The 22,835-nt window shown below is 36.1% G+C and overlaps 1 protein-coding gene across 1 annotated transcript in view; it reads right to left on the bottom strand.

Moving 5' to 3' along the window:
* Positions 1-1,840: 1,840 nt before the first annotated feature.
* LOC149835625 (villin-4-like) overlaps positions 1,841-22,835 on the bottom strand; it is a 46,289-nt gene continuing 25,294 nt past the window's right edge. The window contains exons 16-23 of the mRNA XM_090008637.1: positions 4,346-4,493; positions 4,188-4,198; positions 3,884-4,024; positions 3,598-3,723; positions 3,414-3,479; positions 2,864-3,182; positions 2,554-2,768; positions 1,841-2,475 (exon numbers count right to left, since the gene is read on the bottom strand). Of these exons, the coding sequence (XP_089864763.1) occupies positions 2,362-2,475; positions 2,554-2,768; positions 2,864-3,182; positions 3,414-3,479; positions 3,598-3,723; positions 3,884-4,024; positions 4,188-4,198; positions 4,346-4,493 (1,140 nt within the window). The 3' untranslated portion in view covers positions 1,841-2,361. The remainder of the gene's footprint in view (positions 2,476-2,553; positions 2,769-2,863; positions 3,183-3,413; positions 3,480-3,597; positions 3,724-3,883; positions 4,025-4,187; positions 4,199-4,345; positions 4,494-22,835) is intronic.

Below are 22,835 nucleotides of genomic sequence, written 5' to 3'. Positions count from 1 at the left end.
TAAAGGAAAATGTGGTAAAAGAAAGGTTGTAATCAAACAACCACTCGAAGACATGCAATTAATTGTGGTAAGACGTATACGAAAATAAGTTATGTGTTTATACAATTATTTGTAATGCATACATGTGTTTATATTCAATTGCAATTGGCCATGAAAATAGGTGGATGAAAATCAGCCAGAGCACGAGTATGATTTTGGCATGAAAACATTATTGAATAATAATATAAGCGTTAAGTTTGCATGTTTGTTTGTTTGTATATTGAAGTTCCGTAAAACCTACTTAAGTAAATGTAAGAAAATGAGTAGGCAAAGCAAAAACTAATAGAATAATTTCGAGGCAAAAACCCAACAGTAATGTTAATAGGCTAATGGCTTGTGCAAGTTATATTGATGAGGAATCTAACAGATTTTGAACCGACTGGATGTTGTGACCTATGAAGCTGCTTTCTACGCTGAAACCTGATGACAAGTTTTATAGGGAATTTCTGTATGGAGTTCAAGGAGGTTCGTCGGATGACAAACTTATTATTTGGCTAGCAGCTTCTCTTACCGTTATGGTGATTTTGGGTTATGGTGCATTAGGCGATAAAACTTCTTGTTGAACCTGTTAAATTTGTTCTAGTTTTGTTCGTAAACAGTTTTATTTTTACAATATATTGGGAGGTAGTAGATAGGTGCAGCACATAATGCCACTTGTAAATTTATAATATCAACTGGACCTCCTGACAAACCAAATATTTGAGGTAATTTGCTGCCTCAGATAGAGTTACTTGCAAAAGATGTAGTGGTCCTCCACCAGGGAGAAAAAAAAAGCTGGAACTGTACAAATCTTGCTGTTGCATTGTGTTAAATGGAGCTTTGTTCGGGGTTCGTTGATGTCTGATCTCAACATGCTTAGGTGCATAACAGCTCCATCTAGTGGTAACTTGGCTGATCATGGTTCATTCAAGAGCCCCCTCTGACATCTCACATCCTCAAGCTTGGTAAAACCCTGGAAGAATAACCGGGTTTGTTTCATGGGTTTTAAATGGGGTGTTTTCTTTGCATACATTTGTGTTAAATCACCTGTCATTATGGAATGATTTGAGATTTTTTTTATCAATAATGTGATCATTTTAATGACAAGTTCAACGAGATGCTGTTTTCAACTCCAGCAGCCTGAGAAGCTTTCTATTTGTGGTGCAGTAAACGGTGGAAGCATTGCTTGAATCAGGATACTCATTGAAAAACAGCAGCTGGTCATGAACAGCAGACTTTCCAAAGAGCATGAAGAATATGGATCCATAGGTCTTTTTATATGAAATTAATGTAAAATGTATCCTAAAGACAAAAAAAACTCTTTTCTGCCCACTCTATCGAAGCCCTCCATTTGCATATATAAAAATGTCTCCATGTTTAGGTCACAATACGTGCTATACTACCATTCAGAATTGCAATGTTTCATACCAGGTCTGCATAACTATAGATTCTTCATCATGCATACATACATGCACGTATCCAGGGTTGTTAAGGACTACAAAGGGTGCAGAGAGAGAGAGAGAGAGAGAGATCAGAAAAGCACCCTCCCTTCAAGGCACATTCTACTCTGTCCAGCACATTATTCATATGTACAAGAACGCAGCAGCCATGACAACCAATACATCAACAGGTCTCATGAGAACACTATGTATGCATGATCATACAGTCAAATGCCTGCACTTATAATGGTAGCATGTGCTATTCAACACCTTGTAATTAGGTCCTGCACACAATTCTTGCGCTGCAGAAACAGCCACACCATTCGAACCACCAGACATGCGCAAGCCAAGAAAAAACACGAAAACATACTAAAAAAAGAGGGGAGGAGCACAAAGAATCAAGACTTTATTAGACAAAAAGGAATGGCTTGTTGGCATCAAATATTACATCTCCTGTACACAACTCTTTCCTTAAAATGCACAATACAACCTAAAATCATGTTGCACAACCGTTTTTTATATTTTTTCTTGTGAAACAATTGACAAACAAATAAAATAGAAAAAAAACAAGAAAAAACCGTTCTCACAAAAAGAACACCAAGCAGCTGAAAAAAAATAGAGCTGGATATTTGAATATGATGAACTAAAAAAAAGGTGGACACCTGGCAATGTGAAGAAAATGCTCTTCTAGGAGGAGAAACAGCTAAAAAAGCACTGCATCTGTCCTCTTCATCTGAATACTCATCTGCACAAGGAGGCACAATTCATTCATCTTGAAAAGCCACTGAGGAAAGGATAACAAAGAGTTACATGTCTATCCTTGCCTCGGTTTTTATGATGCTCCTTCCATCCCCTATAGCAATTTGAAGGGGACTAATGCAAAAGTATAAAGTAAAATCAGAGATCAAAACAGATGAAGAGACAATTTATGCTTATTCTGCCTCCACTTAGGCAACTTGTAGAATGCTTCTTTTGTCATGCCAAACTTCTCCTTGAATTCTCCAGCAGACAAGTAGGTCTGCACGGATTATTGCACATGATAAGTAACAGAATGGGAAAAACTTACAATCACGTGAGCAAAACAGAAAGACTTTACCTCTCTTTTTGTCACATCAATATCAGTAACTGGGTCTGCTGATGGTATTTTTAGGCGCTCATAGGGGTAAACGGGAAGTCCTACTTCATCTTCTACCCCTTCCTTCACATCTTCCTGTATAGTAAGAGTTTTGATTCTGCTAGTCATAGAATTTGAGTTCTCTTTGGGATTAACCTCTGGTGAAGCAGCCTTTGGTGGTGTCACAGGACTTGCAGCTACGGGTCAAAGATAACAAGAATTGTAAATTAAAGAAGGAACCATTATAGTTTCAAAATCATTATCACATCTTCCTTTTGTGAAAGGCACACACCTTTAAAGGACCGAGTGATGATATTCTCTTTTTCGGGCTCAAAAGGAGTAAGAGCAGCAATCGCTGCTGATCTGGTGGGGGGTATCTTCACAGAGTCTGGCATCACTGACTTAGGATAAAGTTTTCTCACAACAGGAGGTGGAGTTGAAAGATTCCTGGCATTTGGATTCTCAAAAGCAGCAGCCAATGCATTGAAGGCAGGAGATTTGCCTCTCACACGAACTCGTTCTGGGCTGAAAGAGATGCTTCTTGAGCGCTGAGATTTGTCTGGAACACTAGATCTTCCTCCATATGATACTGGTGATCGCCTCTTCGGCTTCTGGTTATGGTATGATGTCAATTATGTATTAAAAACTGTTCTACCATTCCATCACATATAGGAAGGATACAAAAAGGAGAGGGTTCCAAGCAACAGTTGAAGGCATTCACATTGCTAACAGAGTGAATCAAAAGCCAAGCATATTGCAAATATGTATATGTGTGTGCACATGTGCTCAGACAGTGATGGGCAGCTAATCAAACCAAAAAGAAATGGGGAGAGAAAGCTTACATCCAGAGTTGGTGTGACTCCATTCTTCAAAATAGCAAGCTTCCTCTGGAATGAACTCCCATGCATCTGCAATAGAAGCAATGCATCATCCACCAACAAATACTCGTAAAAATATCACTGGCCAATAAAGGCCTACAAGCAAATAAAAGAGACTGAACGAAGCATAGTAAACCCATTTACCTACCATTGACTTTGCAGACTCCCAATTGAAGAAACGTGTGAAAAAGGATGGCTCACTGCCTTCCACAATAATAAAGATTGGAGTCTGAGGAGATAATTTTTCAAGTAGAAAATCTTGTTCCACAAATTTCTGTAGGAAAAAAATAGAGATACTTTAAACGGTTGAACAAGTTTTGCAGCAAAAAATCTCATAACAGAAATTTCGGTCGAAAAGACCAAGCTTAACAAGGAGATGTCTAAAATGCTTGATTTTGTACATCACACAAAAATGCTGAAGCAAGCAAGGCTACCTCTCCTATACTTAGTGCCTGCATTTTACTCTTGGAATCCACTTGCTGACCAACCCAAACAAAGATGTTGGAGTGACAGTCCAAAATGAATATATCTTCAGTCATCAAATCATCTTGGTTGAAATTAAATATCTCTGTAACCTGCATCAGAAATTACATTATAGCTAGAATGAGTGAATAGTTCACTTGAACTAGAGTATCTGACAAAACAAGGAAATGAATGACTAATTTTTTTGTAGCAATTGGATTTTACAAAAAAAATACCAGCTGGAATAGGAGAGACCAAGGAGGTTTTGTCACAAACCTTTAAATTTCCTGTGTAACAGTGCAAGCAACATCATCCATGTTCCCATCATAGATCAGGTGTATCAGAATCGCCAAGATGAAGTATAACAGACAAACATTAAATAGGAGATCAAAATAGCAAAACATCTATTTAAGAATTAAAATTTTATGTTATACCTTTTGAAAAATGGCAAGAAAACAAGTGAGGATCACTTTCAGCATCCTTTGCTATCTTCTGGCTACGGTATTCACTTTTTCCCCCAAGCAAGTTCCAAAACTGTTCAGACTCTGAACCTTCCTTTTGTGGCTTGGACTGAATATTTGGCTGTAGGCAAGTTTCAACAATAATGGCCACCTTTCAGGTACAAAACACTATAAAGGTACAGATATTTATGAAAACCATCAAATATGTAAACAATATTGCAAAAAAATCTGAGATGAGGAGAAAAATAGTGCTTAAAAGATGACTAAAATATCCAAAGAACATTTCCTTTTACTAAGCAAATTCGGCAACCCTTGTTAATATATATATATATATATATATATATATATATATATATATATATATATATATATATATATATTATTTCTCTGTTATCTTTTGTAATGCCCACTAGGGACAATTTAGTCTTTTTCTTATTATGTAAATAGACATGTCCACTAGGGACATTTTTTGCCTTTTTTTTATTTTTTTCTTTCTTTTGTTTTTTTCATTTGTGAAGGGGCAAGAGGGTTCAACCCATGGAGTTGTTGGGACCCTCCCCCAACGGTGACATTTTGTGACCGTTGGGGAGCTCCCAACGATTCTTTGGGAGCCCCCCTTGGTCCCATAAAGTGTATAAAAGGGGCTTTTGCCCCTCTTCTCTACAATGCTTTTTCATAGCATTTCAATAGATGAATTTTTATATTTCAAGCTCTCTCTCTCACATTGTGTGTGTTGTTAAAATGTATCATTCAATCTTTGTAATCTTATATATATTTTATATATATAAAGGATGATACATATACATATATGGTATATATGCATATGTATTTTCCTAATTATATATATATATATATAATATATTTCTCTATTGTTAGGCATAGGGGTAGTTTAGTCATTTCTTCTTTTTATGCATATTCCATTTGGAATGTGTTTGTAATTTTATTTTTATTTTTATTTTTTTATTTTTTCAATTTTGTGGTTTGCGCCACCTAGGGAGGCTCCCCAAAGAGTCGTTGGGGAGCCCCCAACGGTCACAATGTGACCGTTGGGGGCTCCCAATGACTCCTTTGGGAGCCCCCTATGTGGCTCCTCTCTTGTGTTATAAATAGGGGTCTCCCCCTTGTAATTCATTCACTCCTTTGGAGGAGCTTTTGCTCCATGTAATGGCTGTTACACCCTTCCTCTCTTCAATAATATTAACTTATGCCTTATAGGCATTTTTGCCCCTTTGTGGGTTTATGTGTTAGCACATTATGTGCTTGTGTTTTCCCCTTTAGTGGGTATATTCGCACTTCATGTGCATGTGTATTGGTTCATTATTGAACCTAATATATTCAAAGTCGTTTCCTTACATGGTATCAGAGCAAGGTTGGGATCAAGTTGCTCTTTGTTGCATTGGGAAGCGTGCTATTCAAGAAATTTTAAAGAAGAATGGTGAAGTTCTCGTTTCTCTCTTTTGCTCCTTAAAATTATTTGGTATGCATTATATTTTTTTAAGTATTATGCATTATGAAGAATTAGATATGTTTTTGCATGTGTTTCTCTCTTTTGCTTCTTAAAATATTTTGTATGCATTATATTTCTTTAAATATTGAGCATTATACAGAATTAGATATGTTTTTTTGCATATATGTTCTCCTTGTCATTATGAGTTTGGATTCTTAACAATTCCATTGAACTTTTTATATTATTCTCTTTCGTATGTCTTTTCTTGAAAAATAAGTTTTTTAAAGAAAGTTATGTTAGAAGTAAAATGTTTGTGAGAGATGTAGCATTGCTCACATACTCACATCATAATTATTTCATATTAAAGGTATGTGTTTACCCTCTAAAATGTCCTATATGAGGTTTTTTCATAATAACATGTGTCTTTGAAAAATGATGTTTTATTTTCCTACCTAATGAGTTCTTTTTCATACGAGCAATATTTGATTAAGAAGGCATTTTTATAATATCGGTTGAATTAAGTCTTAAAAATGATCTCATAAAATATGGTTATTCTCTTTTCATTCTTCAATTCAATTTCAAGAATATGTTTTATTATAAGATTTTTGGTCTTCATTAATGTTGCATACTTATTACATATGTTTTAAATATTTCATGTTGTGTTTATTTAAAACATATTCATGCCATTGGTTATAATCTATTAAGTCATATAATATTATGAATTTTTGTTTATAGATTTATGCCATAACGCAATCCTAGTATTCTCTTTGGGATTTTCTCCACTTTAATAGTTTTCCCTCTTCCTTTCGTATGTACCCTCATTTGAGAATTTTGTTTGTTGGATCTCTCTTTGAGAGGCCTTTTGATCCTTGTGAATCTTCTTATGAGTATATACTCTTTGAGAAGATTTCATGATTGTTATAAGCTTCTTTTTAATATTGGTTTTTTATGAGATTTTTTAAATATTACCATCTTTGTGAAAGCTCGAGAGTCTAAGCAGTTGCTCCTTTTATAAAATACATGCACTATTGCATGTTTGCTATTATTATGTTTTTTGCGTATTTTGTTTAAGAGTGTCTTCGTACACTTCTTTTATAAAGTATTCATGCTTGTATGTGTATTATCTATTCATAGACATTTTCACATGGTACTCTCTTTTAAATAAAGAGATGATATATATTGCCTTCCTTAGGGCTTGTTTTTGTCCCTTAGTGGACTTGTGAGATTGTTTCTTTTATCATTATAAGTGCTTCCGCAATATCTTGTTACATGTTGTCCTAAATTTGCTCATTTAAGATTATTGCCATTCTACATCTTGGTATGCATATAATTGCAATTTATAAAAGCTTGATTTGATTCTTGGATTATTCTAAATCCGTCCTCACACATGACATTGCTTAAATATTTCATGTTGTGTTTATTAAGTCTTTTGATAATGATCATGATTGAACATAATTTCGTATTTATGCAAAATTATTATAAGGTATATTGTTGTTATTAATTATGTTGGACCTTTGAATCGGCCATCTTTGTAAAATCACATATTTGGAAAATGATTTCCCTAAGTGTTCATTGCCTTTTATGACATTTATTTTTATCCATCACAAGTTATATGATGCATCAATCCTTTTTGTATGGCCTTATTGTTATATTAGAGATGATTGTTGAGGTGAGTTAAGGGCACCTTGTGTTATGTCATTTTAGATTGTCTAATTACCATATTAAAGATGGTTGTTGAGGTGAGTTATGGGCACCTTGGGACTCTAGAATGATTTGTTATATGATCTCTAATTATGAGTGTGTCACTCGTTTTCTTTTGGCCATTGATCTTATGGATGCTCTTATTTATATATAAATGTGATGTATATATGGTGTCTTGGAACCTTAAATGTTTTAAGGTATATTTTCAAGGGTGTTGGAGATTATTGCCCAACCTTTTGTTGCTTATGAATCTTATGAGTGCATTTGCACATTTGTGATTTCGTGTTTTGTGCTTTTGTGCACAAGTGTTCCAAGTGTTCTTGGTGTGTGTATGTTCTTACATTTATATCGTTTCATCGATTATAGTATCTTGTTAAAGATACTTTTACATGCTTTTGTGAACAAGTGTTCCAAGTGTTCTTGTTGTGCGTATGTGCACATATTTATTTTCAAAATATTGTCCAAGGTTTTATTTATATGTTTGTCATTACAAGTTTTATTGCCTCAAAAGTCTTCTCCTCTTAGACCTCTTATCTAAGTGTCATCATATGTAGACAAGACATATTATTACACCAATGTGTGTTGGTAGCCCTTTGTTGGCTTTGTTCTCTTGGTCTAGTAGCTGAACACACTTGTCTTGAGTGTTATTATATGTAGACAAGGCACATTGATTCACACCATGGTGTGTGATTTTAGTCCATGTTGGCATTTGTGTCCTTGTTCTAGTCGCTGAGATGTATGCCTATGGTTGGCTTCTTTCACTCATTTCAAGTGTCATTTTATGTAGACAAGAGATGTATTGTGTTTTAGCCCATGGTTGACTTGATACTCTTGTTCTAGTAGCTGAACATACTTGGTCTTGAGTGTATTTTTACGTAGATAAGAGATGCTTTTGGTCCATGTTGGCGTGTATTCTCTTGTTCTTATCGTTGATGCACTCATTTCAAGTATTATTACATGTAGACAAGAGGTTCTTTTACACACCGTTGTGTGTGTCCTTGGCCTTTAATGACATTATATTTATGTTCTTGATCTAGTAGCTTATACACTTGATTTGTGGGTTTTGGAGGACTAATGAGGTAGTTGCTTATAATGGATGAATTATTGTTGAAATTTGTAAAATTTCATTCATATTTTGTCTTTTAAAAATACATGTGAATCATATCATTAATATGCATATTTTAAAATCAAATTGATTTTTTGGTCACCTTTTATATTTGATATGCAAAATGAGTTTTTGTAATTGCAAACATTTGTGTAAAGTTCTCTACTCAAATAACTCTCATTATTTTGCCTCTTAAGTGGACTTAAAACCTTTTGAACTCTAGTGTTTTATACACTCTTTTGAGCATTTCCCTTTTGAAATCGCTTTCAAAGGACTTGCTAAAATCAATAACACTTGTCTTTCTATCTTATCGGCTCATATAATATTACTTGACTAAAGTATGATTGGAGCATGATCATTAATGACTCTTTTAGGTGTTGATTCATTTCATGATATTATATGGATATGCTCATTATGGCCTTTTGGCCCTCATTCAATAAATTATGTGCAACTTATGCCTCTTCGTAGGCTTCTTGTGGTATCCCTTGTGGACCATTATGTTATTCCTCGTTATGAGGTTATGTTTGTCCAATGTTGAACTTTATGAATGCATTATGCATTTTTGTAATTTGTTTCCGCTCCCTCTTCAACATGGTATATGATTATGAAAAATTGGTTTTCTAAAATCACTTTGCATACATAAGTAATTATCTTGTTCCATCAAATCCTGTGATGAATTATGCATAGAATATCTTTTTGCACCATTACTTTTGGATGAATTATATGATATGATTTTTTGGTTAATTCATCTTATTTGGAATATTTCACTTGATTAAAGTGCAAAAATATTTTTTACTTGGACCTCTTCTTGATTTGTTCCACAGGATCTTGAAGATGAGAGGAAAAGAAGTACCTTGGATAGATCATGAAAGATGCTCATCGTTAAAGACATTGGAGGAAGACATTTGCAAATTTCAATTGCATTCGGACTGAAGGCTCTTGAAGCCTTGAAAGTCTTCCTCTTGCATTCTTCAATCTTTTCGTTCCCCCACGCAAAGTTTGAGGGGGGGTGTTAAAATGTATCATTCAATCTTTGTAATCTTATATATATTTTATATATATATAAGATGATACATATACATATATGGTATATATGCATATGTATCTTCCTAATTATATATATAAAATATATATTTCTCTATTATTAGGCATAGGGGTAGTTTAGTCGTTTCCCCTTTTTACGCATATTCCATTTGGAATGTGTTTGTAATTTTATTTTTATTTTTATTTTTTTCTTTTTTATTTTTTCATTTTTGTGGTTTGCGCCACCTAGGGAGGCTCCCCAAAGAGTCGTTGGGGAGCCCCCAACGGTCACAAATGTGACCGTTGGGGGCTCCCAACGATTCCTTTGGGAGCCCCCTATGTGGCTCCTCTCTTGTGTTATAAATAGGGGTCTCCCCCTTGAAATTCATTCACTCCTTTGGAGGAGCTTTTGCTCCATGTAATGGGTGTTACACCCTTCCTCTCTTCAATAATATTAACTTATGCCTTATAGGCATTTTTGCCCCTTCGTGGGTTTATGTGTTAGCACATTATGTGTTTGTGTTTTCCCCTTTAGTGGGTATATTCGCACTTCATGTGCATGTGTATTGGTTCATTATTGAACCTAATATATTCAAAGTTGTTTCCTTACATGTGTTTGGTGCCTAGCCCTTTGTGGCTTCTTGTTTATGTGTTTGTGCATTCATTATAATCACTTTGTGACATTGTTCTTTGCACTAGTGTTTCATTACATGGTGTCAGAGCCCCTAGGTGATTGAGCACTTTTGGGACTCTCTTTTATTTTATTTTATTTTATTTTATTTTGTGCTTGTATTTTGCACACTTGTTATCCTCTTTTCTTCCTCTCTTTCATGATGGCTGACAAAGATACAAAATTGATCTCTCATTCAAATTGAATGGAACTATAGAATGTGGTAGCCGCTATGAAAAATAACCTCAAAGGTAAGAAACTTTGGGGATTTGTATGTGGTGATTTTGGAACCTCAACTAAAGCTCACCAAGAAGGAAGGAAATGAGGAAAAAGCCTTGAATGAAGAAGAAAAAGCCAAGGCCATTGATGAATACCAATCCAAAGTTGAAGATTGGGAAAGTAACCATGTCAAAATATTGGCATGGTCCATGAACAACGTGGAGCTAAAAATTTGTGTTAATCTAGCCAAATTCAAGAAGGAAAATGAAGCATGGTTCTTCTACACAAAGAGATTTTGCTAGACATTTCTTTTTGAAAGAAAAAGTGAGAGCAACCAAGCAAAGAGATATGAGTATTAGAGATTACTATAGCATTTTATCTCCTCTATGAGATAAACTTGCTCTCCTTGAACCCCAATGGGAAGGAAGTGTTATTACAAATAGAGAGAGAGAGAGAAAGATTATTTCAATTTATTCATGGGCTTAGGCCCGAATTTAAACAACTACGAGGATCCCTACTTCATAGGGCTTTAACTCCTCTTAGTGAATTTTTTTCCGATCTATGCCAAGAAGAAATACACTTGGCTCTAAAAAAGGATATTGATGAAGTACATGTGGTATCTAAACCGGGTGATAATATGAGAATATATAAGCCTTCTCACTTTTGAAAAAATAATTATAACAACAATGGTGGTGAAAGAAAATTTGTGTCATCATTGTAATGAACTGAGACATCTTAGACCCGATTGTCCTAAGAGAAAAGTGGCTTCCGTTGGAGAGAACTCAAGCAACTAAAATGTGTTAAGACTAGTCAACTATTAGTTAGTTTCAAGTGTTTTATCTTTAAAGTTATTTTGTATTCTTAAAAGATGGTTCTTTAGAATATTACAAATAATGAGGGACCTCTTTATAATTTGTTTATTAGGTTAAACCTCTATTTAAACAAGAGGGGTTTAGCCCTAAAAGGTGATTACGATTTTTTCCCTCTCGGCTGCTCTCTCTCTCTCTCTCTCTCGGTTCCTGTGCAGTATTGGATTTCTCCACATGGTATCAGAGCTGAAGGTTGTGGGAGCGTAAACCAGAGTTCGATCTGCGCCAAAAAAAAAAGAAAAAAGGAAAAAGGTGCGTGCTCTACCTTCTTTAATTTGGGTGGCATAGATCTGATAACAGATCTATTGTCTGACAAGAGTCAAGACATAGATCTGTAATCAGATCCATAGAACTCGGCAACATCGCAGTCATCTGGACTGTATATCGTCAATCGTGATGCCTTCATGAGCTGTGATTTTATCAACTGGACCTGGATTCAACCGTGAATCTGAAGCAAATCTTATATTGTTAATCCTGAATCTAGATGAGAAAAGGAATTTCTGATTATTATGTTGGAACACTTCGATCGATCTGGGGTTGCCGTGAATGGAGTATCGCATGTTTCGTTATTTTTTTTTAATCATGTACCGTGAGCAGTCTTCATCGAAACGGTGTTGCCGTGAATAGAGTATCGCATGTTTTAATGTTCTATTTGTCGTGAATCCTGTACCGTGAGCAATCGGCATTGGAACTGAGCTTCTAACGGAGCTGTGATTAAATACACAGATTTTTTTTTGTCGTGATCAGAGATGACGTAGAGGGTGTTTGTTGGTTGCTCCTGTAGAGGTGGTTGGAATGGTTCAGATCTGATCTCAGATATGATGTAGTGTTTCTTCAAAATATCGTGGGGTGTCGTAGCTTATGCAGTGTGTCGAACTTACTGTGGGTTCGTAACATATTCAGATTCAATCTGATAAGTTTTTTTTTTAAAAAAATTTTGGTGGTCGTACAGTGCAGCAGTGTTATCATTTCCTGCATAAGCTTTCTTCATTGTGGTTAAAGCTCAGAAGGCTGATTCTAAGACTGAATCTATTGGGGAATATAAGGCGTTTGCGAATCCTTTTTCTTATGGGTCTTCGGTGAAATTAAATGAAACTAACTATGTCAGGTGGTCTCGAACCTTTATGATGTCGGTATCTAGACATCGTAGAAAGCATATTTTGCTAGAAATTGAACCGAGTGATAAAGTGGGAAAATATGTTACTTGGGATGAAGATAATGACAATGTTATGTCATGGATCATGAACAGTATTGAACCTCATATTGCAGACGGTCTAATCTATTATAATACAGCTAAACAGATGTGGGATAATCTTCGAGATACTTACTCTCAAGAAACAAATGTGAGCCGTATTCTGCAAGTGGAACAAGAAATATATAATTTGCAGCAGGGAGATCAGACATTGGCCCAGTACTATGCATCTGTTAAAGCTGCCTTTGAAAGGCTTAATGCTCACAGGCCTTTGTGTTGTTCAAAGCATAAGGATTATCAAGAACAGACTATGGTTGCTCGGTTCCTCACAGAGCTATCTTCCGAATTCTTGGTTGCTAAAGTCCAAATGTTAACTGGATCTGATGTAGCTGATGCATACAATCGCTTGAGCAGACTTGTTTTTTCTCTCCCACAATCTCATCCTATATCCTAGACATCTGCCTTAGCTGTTCATTCTGGTTATGGTCGTGAAAATACTCTGAACATTAGAGGACGTGGTCGTGGAAGAGGTGTGGGAGGTAGAGGTAAACTTCAATGCACATTTTGTGGAAAATCCGTGCACTTAGAAGACCTTTGCTAGGATAAACATGGACGGACTGCCTTTCCTGCATCGAGGCCTAATGTTCCAAAAGCTAATGTTACAAAACTAGAGGTAGCAAATGCAAATGAAGCCTCGTCTCCCAGTGACTGCATTTCCCTGAGTCGTGCTGAATATGAAGAACTGGTAGCTCTTCATCCTTTAAGCTCCTCCTCTCCTGTAGTCGGTGTGGCCTATGCAACAGGGAACCATCTTCATCTCAATGATAGTAAGTGGATTATTGACTCAGGTGCATCCATACATCTATGTAGAAATTCTCATTATTTTTCAGATCTAAAGGATATTACTACTCATCGAGGAGTCTCATTAGCAGATGGGAACCCTTCTCCGGTAGTTGGTCAGGAAAATGTTTCTATATTTTCTTCCTTGCATTTGAAAGATGGACTTCATGCTCCCTCATTTCCTCAAAGTTTACTTTCAGTGAGTTGTCTTACAAAAGAGCTAAACTGTAGAGTGATATTTGATCATGTTGGTTGTCATTTTCAGGATTTGCTAACGGGGAAGAAGATTGGTGGAGGCTCTGAAGAAAATGGAGTCTACTACTTACATCATCCAGTAGGGAACAATTTTGTTGCAGTCGACTATTCCTCTAGTCTTGTTCAGTGGCATCGTCGTCTTGGTCATCCGTCATTGTCTTCGTCATGTCATTTCTCAAATTCCGTCTACTACTTCATTTCAGTGTGAAGCATGTCAGTTGGGCAAGCATCATCGGAGTTCGTTCCCTTCTAGTCAGAGTCAATCCAGTCATAAGGTCTTTGAACTTCTTCATGCGGATGTATGGGGTCCTAGTAAGATTCCTACTAGGACTCAATGTCGATATTATCTTGTTATTGTTATGATTTCTCTAAGTTGTCTTGGGTATTCCTAATAAAAGAAAGATTTGAAGTTCCTAGTATTATTAAGTCATTGATTCTTGAAATAAAAACTCAGTTTGAATCTGTTGTTAAGATTATCCACACTGATAATGCGCTTGAGTTCAAAACAAAAGCTTTGTTGCAATTTTATCAAGACCATGGCATTCAACCTCAAACCTCTTGTACCTATACTTCCCAACAAAATGGGGTGGCTAAATGAAAACACAGTCATCTTTTGATGTAGCACGTACCCTTATGATTCAATCCAATGTTCCTGCTTCCTATTGGGGTGATGCTGTTATCACAGCCTGTTATCTGATCAACCGTATGCCTTCATCATCCGTGGAAGACAAAATTCTTTTGCACATCCTGAATCCCAATGCTCCGGTTTTCTCTTTCTCGCCCAAAGTTTTTGGGTGTATTTGCTTTGTGCATAAACTTGGACCTAACCGTGATAAATTAGCAGCCCAAGCAATTAAATGTATTTTTATACGTTATCCAAAGAACCAAAAGGGCTATCGATGTTATGACCCTATTTCTCATCGGGAGTATGTCAGTGTGGATGTATCTTTCCTGGAGTCCATTCCATATTATTCTCATACTGGATCTCAGATGCAAGTTGATCTAAATGACTCATTTCCCCTTCTTGTTTCTCCTTTCCCTTTGGAATCTGTACCTCCATTACCAGGTTCCACTCTACCTTCCTCACGGTTTGACAACCCCCCATTGGTATATGTGTGTAGAGCTCCACCTCCTCCTGAGCCCTCTCCTTCTTCTTCTCTTGAGGTAAGTATTCTTGATGACAGTGATCCTCATGTTGATGATAACAGACCAATAGCTCTACGTAAGGGGACGCGACAATGTACCTTATATCCTATATCTCATTTTGTATCCGATGCCAGAATTGGAAGTCAAATGAAAGCTTTTATTTTCGCCTTATCTGTTGAAACTATTCCTTTGAACTATCAACAAGCAGAGCTTGATAGTAGATGGAAGCAGGCAATGCAAGAGGAAATGGATGCCTTATTGTCTTAACACACGTGGGACCTGGTTAATCCCCCAGTGGATGCAGACATTGTTGGATGTAAATGGGTATATACCATTAAGTACCACTCAGATGGTTCTATTGAAAGATACAAGGTCAGATTAGTAGCAAAAGGTTATACTCAGACATATAGTGTTGATTTCTTTGAAACTTTCTCTCTTATCGCACGAATGGGTACCATCCGTCTAGTTCTCTCTGTAGTTGTTCACCATGGATGGTGTCTGTGTCAACTAGATATGAAAAATGCATTTCTATATGGGGATCTGTCAGAAATAGTATACATGCAACAACCTCCAGGGTTTGAGGTTGAGGGGGAGTGTCAGAAGGTATGCAGGTTAAAGAAAGCGATATATGGTCTGAAACAAAGTCCTCGTGCATGGTTTCAAAAGTTGTTTGACGTGATGTCAAAGTTTGGCTTTAAGTAGTCAGCGTCAGATCACACATTATTTATCAAGAAAACTAACTCAGGTCTAGTTGTTATGGTGGTATATGTGGATGACATCATCCTTACAGGAGATGATATGAACGATATTGCAGCTACAAAGGCTCATCTTCAAAAGCATTTTGTTACAAAAGATCTTGGTCCTCTTAGATACTTTCTGGGTATAGAAGCTGCCAGAAACAGTGAAGGCTTGGTTCTGTCTCAACGTAAGTATGTTCTTGATTTATTAAAAGAAACAAGAATGTTGGGAGCCAAACCAACAAATATTCTCATGGATCACAAAGTTCAGTTGTTGGAAGAAGGGTCGAAACCTGTGGATAGCAAAAGTTATCGCTCATTAGTAGGGAAGCTACTATATGTGACTGTGACTACACCAGATATTGCTTTAGCAGTAAGCAAGATTAGCCAATTTATGGAAAATCCAAATGAAGTACACTGGAATGCTGCAATGATGATTCTCAGGTACTTAAATCTTCCCCTCAAAAAGGGTTATTATTCAAGAAAGGGGGAATCCTGGAGATAGTCGCCTACTCTGATGCTGATTATGTTGGATCTGTTAAGGATAGGAAATCTACCACTGGATTTTGTGTGTTTATGGGAGGCAATTTAATTTCATGGAGAAGTAAGAAACAAACCGTAGTTGCTAGGTCGAGTGTCGAATCAGAATATAGGGTTATAGCCCAAACAAGAGCTAAATTGATGTGGGTTCGAAATGTATTAAATGATCTTCAAGTGAAGGTCTTATCTCCTATGGTGATGATGTGTGATAACAAGGCTGCTACGTATATAGCAAATAATCATGTGTTTCATGAGAGCACAAAACATATTGAAGTTGACTGCCACTATGTAAGAGATATGGTTCAAGCTGGACATATCTCTACCAAGCATATGAACTCGAAGGATCAAGTTGCAGATATGTTTACAAAGCCTCTTGCTAGGCCCAGTTTCTCAAAATGTTGCAGCAAGCTGAAAATGATCGATATATATGCTCCAGCTTGAGGTGGAGTGTTAAGACTAGTCGACTATTAGTTAGTTTCAAGTGTTTTATCTTTAAAGTTATTCTTTATTCTTAAAAGATGGTTCTTTAGAATATTACAAATAATGAGGGACCTCTTTGTAATTTGTTTATTAGGCTAAACCTCTATTTAAACAAGAGGTGTTTAGCCCTAAAAGGTGATTACGATTTTTTCCCTCTCAGTTGCTCTCTCTTCCTCTCTCTCTCTCTCTCTCTCTTTCTCTTTCTCTCTCTCTCTCGGTTCCTGTGCAATATTGGGTTTCTCCACAAAATGGAGATAAAAAAAAGAGATGGAGATATCAAGGACTCTATTGCACAACTTATGGAAGCATTTTAATAATTTGTAAGGAACAACTCTTTCAGACCTACTTCAAGTGCCACGCTTTCATCAACTCCTGGTATGTCTTCTTGGATTCTTGATTTGAGTGCTTCATTTGATATTATTCGCTTTTATCCAAACCAAATACAAATTCTTTTAAATCTTTTGTTCCTAAGGCCGATGGTACATCTTTGAATATAAGGGAATAAAAACTCTTGAAACCACATTATGCACTGACAAAAAATTCTTTGTTCCAAAAATTAAAATTATTTCAAAACTTAACTTAAACCATTTTTCGGTTTTTCAAATATCTGATATTGATTGTAGTCTCTTTTTCATCATAAAATTGCTATGTGCAAGATTTCCGGTCCAGGAAGCAGATTAAGTAAAGCCATAGAAGAGAAGACCTATACTATATGAATTTTTTGTCATTACCATTTAAGTCTTTTTGCAATCATGTTCAAACAAAAGATGTTGCCACTCGGCACAAAAGACTTGGTCGTCCTAGTATCTCTAAAATGTATTTCTTCCCTCTTTTTGAGAAATTTTGTAAAAGGAATTTACATGCAATGATTATATCCTTGAAAAAATGCATTCTCTTTTCAATATAGCAACTTTATTTTGAAAGGACCTTTTGAGCTGGTGCATTCGAATGTATGGGGATCGGCACCTATCATGTCTAAAGGAGGATATTCATAAATATGTTGTATTTATTGATGATTTCACTAGATATACTTGTGTTTACTTTCTCAAAAACAAATCTGATGTTTTTTCTACTTTCAAAGAATTTCTTATTCTTATTCAAAATCAATTTCAACATAATATAGTTATCTTTAGATCCGACTGCAGAGGGAATACATGTCAAAAGAATTTCAAAATTATCTTAAACAAAATGACATTATCAGTAAGGATCTTGTCCCAAAACTTCACAACAAGATGGCCTTGCCAAAAGAAAGTATAGGCATCTTATTAAAACCACAAAAACTCTTCTCATCTCTAAAAAAGTTTCAAAAAAAAATTAGGCTGAAGCCGCTCTTTCTGCAATATATCTTATAAATAGGATGTCATCCTCATCTTTAAAAAATGTTTCTCCCTTTGAAAAATTGTTTAAAATATCTCCACATTTCCAAAGATAGAGAATCTTTAGTTGTAAATGTTTTGTTCTTTTTTAAGAACAAGACAAACTCTCACCAAAGGTTCTTGAATGTGCATTTATTGGTTATGGTAAAAATAAAAAAGGATATAGGTGTTATAATGTTAAAAACAACAAACTTTATGTTTCAAGAAATATGACTTTTCTTAAGGATCAAAATGGATTTGAACATCAAAAACCCAAGGAAGATGTTGATTATTCCTTTTTATTTGACTTACTTCCTAGAGATGACTCTAAAAAATCTAATGATACAATTTGGGTTAGTAAGATTATTTGTGATAATGAGAATGCTTGTGATAACCATTCTCATCAAAGAGATGATTCTCCTAATGAGAATCCTAATGATATTCATGTATATACTCGACATGAGGGAAATGAGCATCAAAATGCTTTTGACATATATTCACAAAATCTCCCTTTAAATGATCAAGTTGAATAATCCTTACCTCAACGATCCTCTAGGAGCATTAGACCTCAAAAAATTGTATCATATGATTCATTTTCCTCAAATTATAGATCTTGTCTAATGATGATCCATCCCTATCACAAGCCTTCCAACTTTGAAGAAGCTAGGCAACACTCCCATTGGATAGATGATATGCACCTAGAATTAGAAACACTCAATAAGGCTGACAATTGAAAAATTATAACTATCCCTTTAGGTAAAAAGACTATTGGTTGTAGTGGGTTTATAAAGTAAAGACTAAAAGTGATGGATCATTAGAAAGATATAAAGCTAGGTTAGTTGCTAAGGGATATGCACAAAAATAATGAAATGATTATGAAGAAACGTTTGTTCCAGATACAAGGATGACAAGTGTTAGAACTCTAACAACCATAGCATCAATCAAACAATGGCTTATCTACCAACTAGATGTCAAGAACGCATTTTTAAATGGAGATCTTTGTAAAAAAAAGTCTATATGAATCCTCCACCGGGTCTTGAAATTGAAAAAGGAAAAACACTTAAGCTTAATAAAGCTCTTTATGGTCTTAAGCAATGTTACTAAAAACACACCTCAAGGCGCAAAAAGCGTGCCTCGCCTCAAGGCGAGGAGCTTTAAGCCTTGAGGCGCACATATAAAGCATAAAAGCCCCGAGGCGTGCGCCTTATAAGCCTTGAGGCGCACGTACAAAGCACAAAAGCCCTGAAGCGTGCGCCTTATACGCCTTGAGGCGCACGCCTCGAGGCAAGGCGTGCCTCACGCTGAGGCGTACACGCCTTAAGTTTTCATGGTCAAATGAGGGTCAAAGCCCTCATTTGACCACAAAATAGGGTTTCGGCTAGGTTAAAAAGCAATTTTAACCTAGTTCCTCCATGCACGCTCTCCCTCTCCTCTCCCACTCGCTTTCCCTCTCTTTATGCTCCTCCTTCGCCACCGTCGCCCATGTCACCACCACTTCCACAAGAGCATCCAAAGGCCCCTTTATTTGCTGTGGGCACAAGCATTGGTGCCAATGTTATGGTATTTTTCCAATTTTTATATTCTTAATCTGAAGCTTTTGAAAATCAGTTATAATGTTGGTAATTCAAACATTGTCATGGCCTCTTTTATTCCTTAAATTCAACACCACCTTTGCTCACTCCTCTCTAATCTTTGTCGTGTAAAGAAAGAATACCATTTCATTAAATAGCTAAAGCAGCTGAGAGGTATGGCATTCTCATGAAGTCAAAATCTGAATAGTGGATGTCAACTTTACCACAATATGAACTGATCGTGACCATTCCTTGCAGTAATTTATACTGACATGTGTATGGTTCCTCATACTGAAAAAGGTTAAATCAACCTTCTGTTTTCGTCATGGTTGTGCTTCCAATCAAGAATACTTGAATATGAGTATCTTCTGATCCATTCACCCTTCTTTTTCCTTTCTTTCTGGTATCAAGTCACGCAGAAGGTAGGCATTGGTTTGCTTGCAGAGTTTGAAAAATCATTTTTTTCTCGTCTTTATTTCTCTTTTATACCACATTTTCCTTGTCTATTGTTGGAACATGTTTGTGCTTTTATGATTGATTCTTGGCTTCATTTCCTAGTTCCACTTTCTATTACTCTGTTTCAGAGCATTTTTTATTTATTTATAATTTTAGATATTTTTTATAGTTTTTTTAAGTTAAAAAAAATTGAGGCTTACACTTTACGCCTCGCCTCAGATTTTGGTGGAGCGCCTCACTACGCCTCAACGCTTTTCACAACACTGGTCTTAAGCAAGCTCCAAAAGCTTGGTACGACCGCTTCAGTAAAGTTGTTCTTGATAGTGGATTTACTTATTGTTATACTGACACAGTTCATTTCGTTAAGAATGCAAAGGACCATATAACTATCTTACTTTTGTATGTTGATGATATGATCATCACTAGGAATGATAAAAGGAACATTGAGTCTATTAAAAATATTCTTAAAAACAATTTTGATATGTCTAACCTTGGATTTCTAAGATATTTTTTAAGGATTGATGTAGCATATTTTCCTTCAGGGATATGTTCTTTATCAAATGAAGCTTGCATCAGATATTATAGCTAAGACCGGCTTGACTGTTGAAAAGAAAGTTGAGACTCCATAAGTAATCAATGTTAAGATAAGAGCCAATGATGGACCTTCTTTAGAAGATCTCACTCTTTATCGTCAATCAATTGGATCTCTAACATATTTGTCTTTTACGAGACTAGACATTACTCATGTTGTACACAATGTAAGTTTGTTCCAGAATGCTCCTACTACTATTCACATGGTAGCTGTCATGTGAATTGTCAGAAATCTGAAGGAAAATATAACAAAAGGGTTATTCTTATCATCTTCTTCATCTCCAAATTTAATTGCCTATACTGACTCTGATTGGGGTGGAAACCCTAATGATCGTATTTCTATCATAGATTATTATGTTTTGCTTGGAGAATCATTAATTTCTTGGATATGTAAAAAGCAACAGAAGGTTTCTCTATCTTCTATAGAAGCCGAGTATAGGGTGATCGCCACCACTACAACTAAACTAGTTTGGTTAAGAAATTTGCTCTAAGACATGGGAGTTGCCATCTATATTCCTTCGAAATTATGTTGCGACAGCAAAAGTGCCATCTACATTGTTAGCAATCATACATTTCATGAACGAACAAAGCACAATGAGATGGACTGTCATTATATTCGAGATGCGTTTCTGCGGGGCACTATTGAACTTCCATACGTCACTTCAGAATACCAGCTTGTGGATTTCTTTACCAAAGCTTTACCGTCCCTTAGATTCTTTTTTCTTCTAAGCAAACTTTTGGTGATCTCATTGTCAGTTTCAGGGGCTGTTAATATATACATATATAGATAGATAGATAGATATATATATTCTCTATTATCTTTTGTAATGCCCACTAGGGGCAATTTAGTCTTTTTCTTATTATGTAAATAGACATGTCCACAAGGGACATTTTGCCTTTTTTATTTTGTTATTTTTCATTTGTGAAGGGGCAAGAGGGTCCAACCCATAGAGTCATTGGGACCCTCCCCAACGATCACAAATGTGACCGTTGGGGAGCTCCCAACGACTCTATGGGAACCCCCCTTGGTCCCATAAAGTGTACAAAAGGGGCTTTTGCCCCCACTTCTTTACAAATACTTTTTCATAGCATTTCAATAGATGATTTTTTATATTTCAAGCTCTCTCTCACATCGTGTGTGTTTGGTGCCTAGCCCTTTGTGATTGTATTTTGCCCATTAGTGGCTTCTTGTTTATGTGTTTGTGCATTCGTTATAGTCACTTTGTGACATTGTTCTTTGCACTAGTGCTTCATTACAACCCTAAATGTGTTTTAAATGGGCTATGTTATAAGAGTCATGGGAGAAAAGATAACAATGAAACAATATTGAAACCGGCGAGGTTAAGCCTCATAGTAATACATGTGTTTGAGCTTGAGTTTTATGCTCTTTGCCTAAGCTCAGAGTAGTAAAACGAGATCATTAGGGCATTTTTCAACTTCAACTCTCCAGTTATGTTTATGCATGCACCTCTCACCTCAACACATAGTTTCAATAGAGTACAATATAGACATTCGAACGACTTATACAATTTATTAGTAATTGCTAGAATATAGGTAGTTATATATATTCGTATGTACATACACGTGTATCCACAGTCCATGGGTATTTTGGTCTTTTGACCATTGTATAGGTGTCACCCCCTAGGGAGCCTTTTTTGTTCTTTATTTTTCTCTTTTTGTGTACATTATTGTATTATCAAGGGCATTCTTGTCCTTGACAATTATAACAGTCATATAGTTGTTGAGAGCTCCCAACGGCTTCTAGCCATTGGGGAGCCCCCAATTGCTATATCTTGGAGCTCCTCACTCCCCTGTGTGTATCGATATGGGTCTTTGACCCGTCTTGTATTTCAATGCATTACAAGGTATCAGAGCCATTGTTTTTTATCGTGGTAAAAGCGTGCTCGTGTGGATGTGAGACCTTGGATCGTATGATCGTGGATTCGTGGTGCCCAAAAGAATTCCGTACTCATTCTCTTCTTCTTCCTCTCTATTTCTCTTTCTCTTCTTGTACCTATGGAGGATGAACGATAAGTGATCACCACCTTACCCGTAAGGCTCAATGACTCCAACTATATGATGTGGGCATCCATAGTGAAGCACAAGATTTAGGAAAAGGGCCTATGGGGTTTGGTGGATAGATTCGAGAAGAAACTAAAGCTTGTGATCACCATGAATGAAAATGAAAAAGAAATTATACTTCAAGGATATCTGATGAATAAAGTCATTGACAACTATGAAAAGAGATGGAAGGAGTGGAAGATGG

This window comes from Nuphar pumila, chromosome 6 (assembly GCF_984573655.1).
Source record: "Nuphar pumila chromosome 6, dmNupPumi1.hap1.1, whole genome shotgun sequence".
NCBI classification, from domain to species: Eukaryota; Viridiplantae; Streptophyta; class Magnoliopsida; order Nymphaeales; family Nymphaeaceae; genus Nuphar; species Nuphar pumila.
This window is presented reverse-complemented; position numbering and strand designations above follow the sequence as displayed.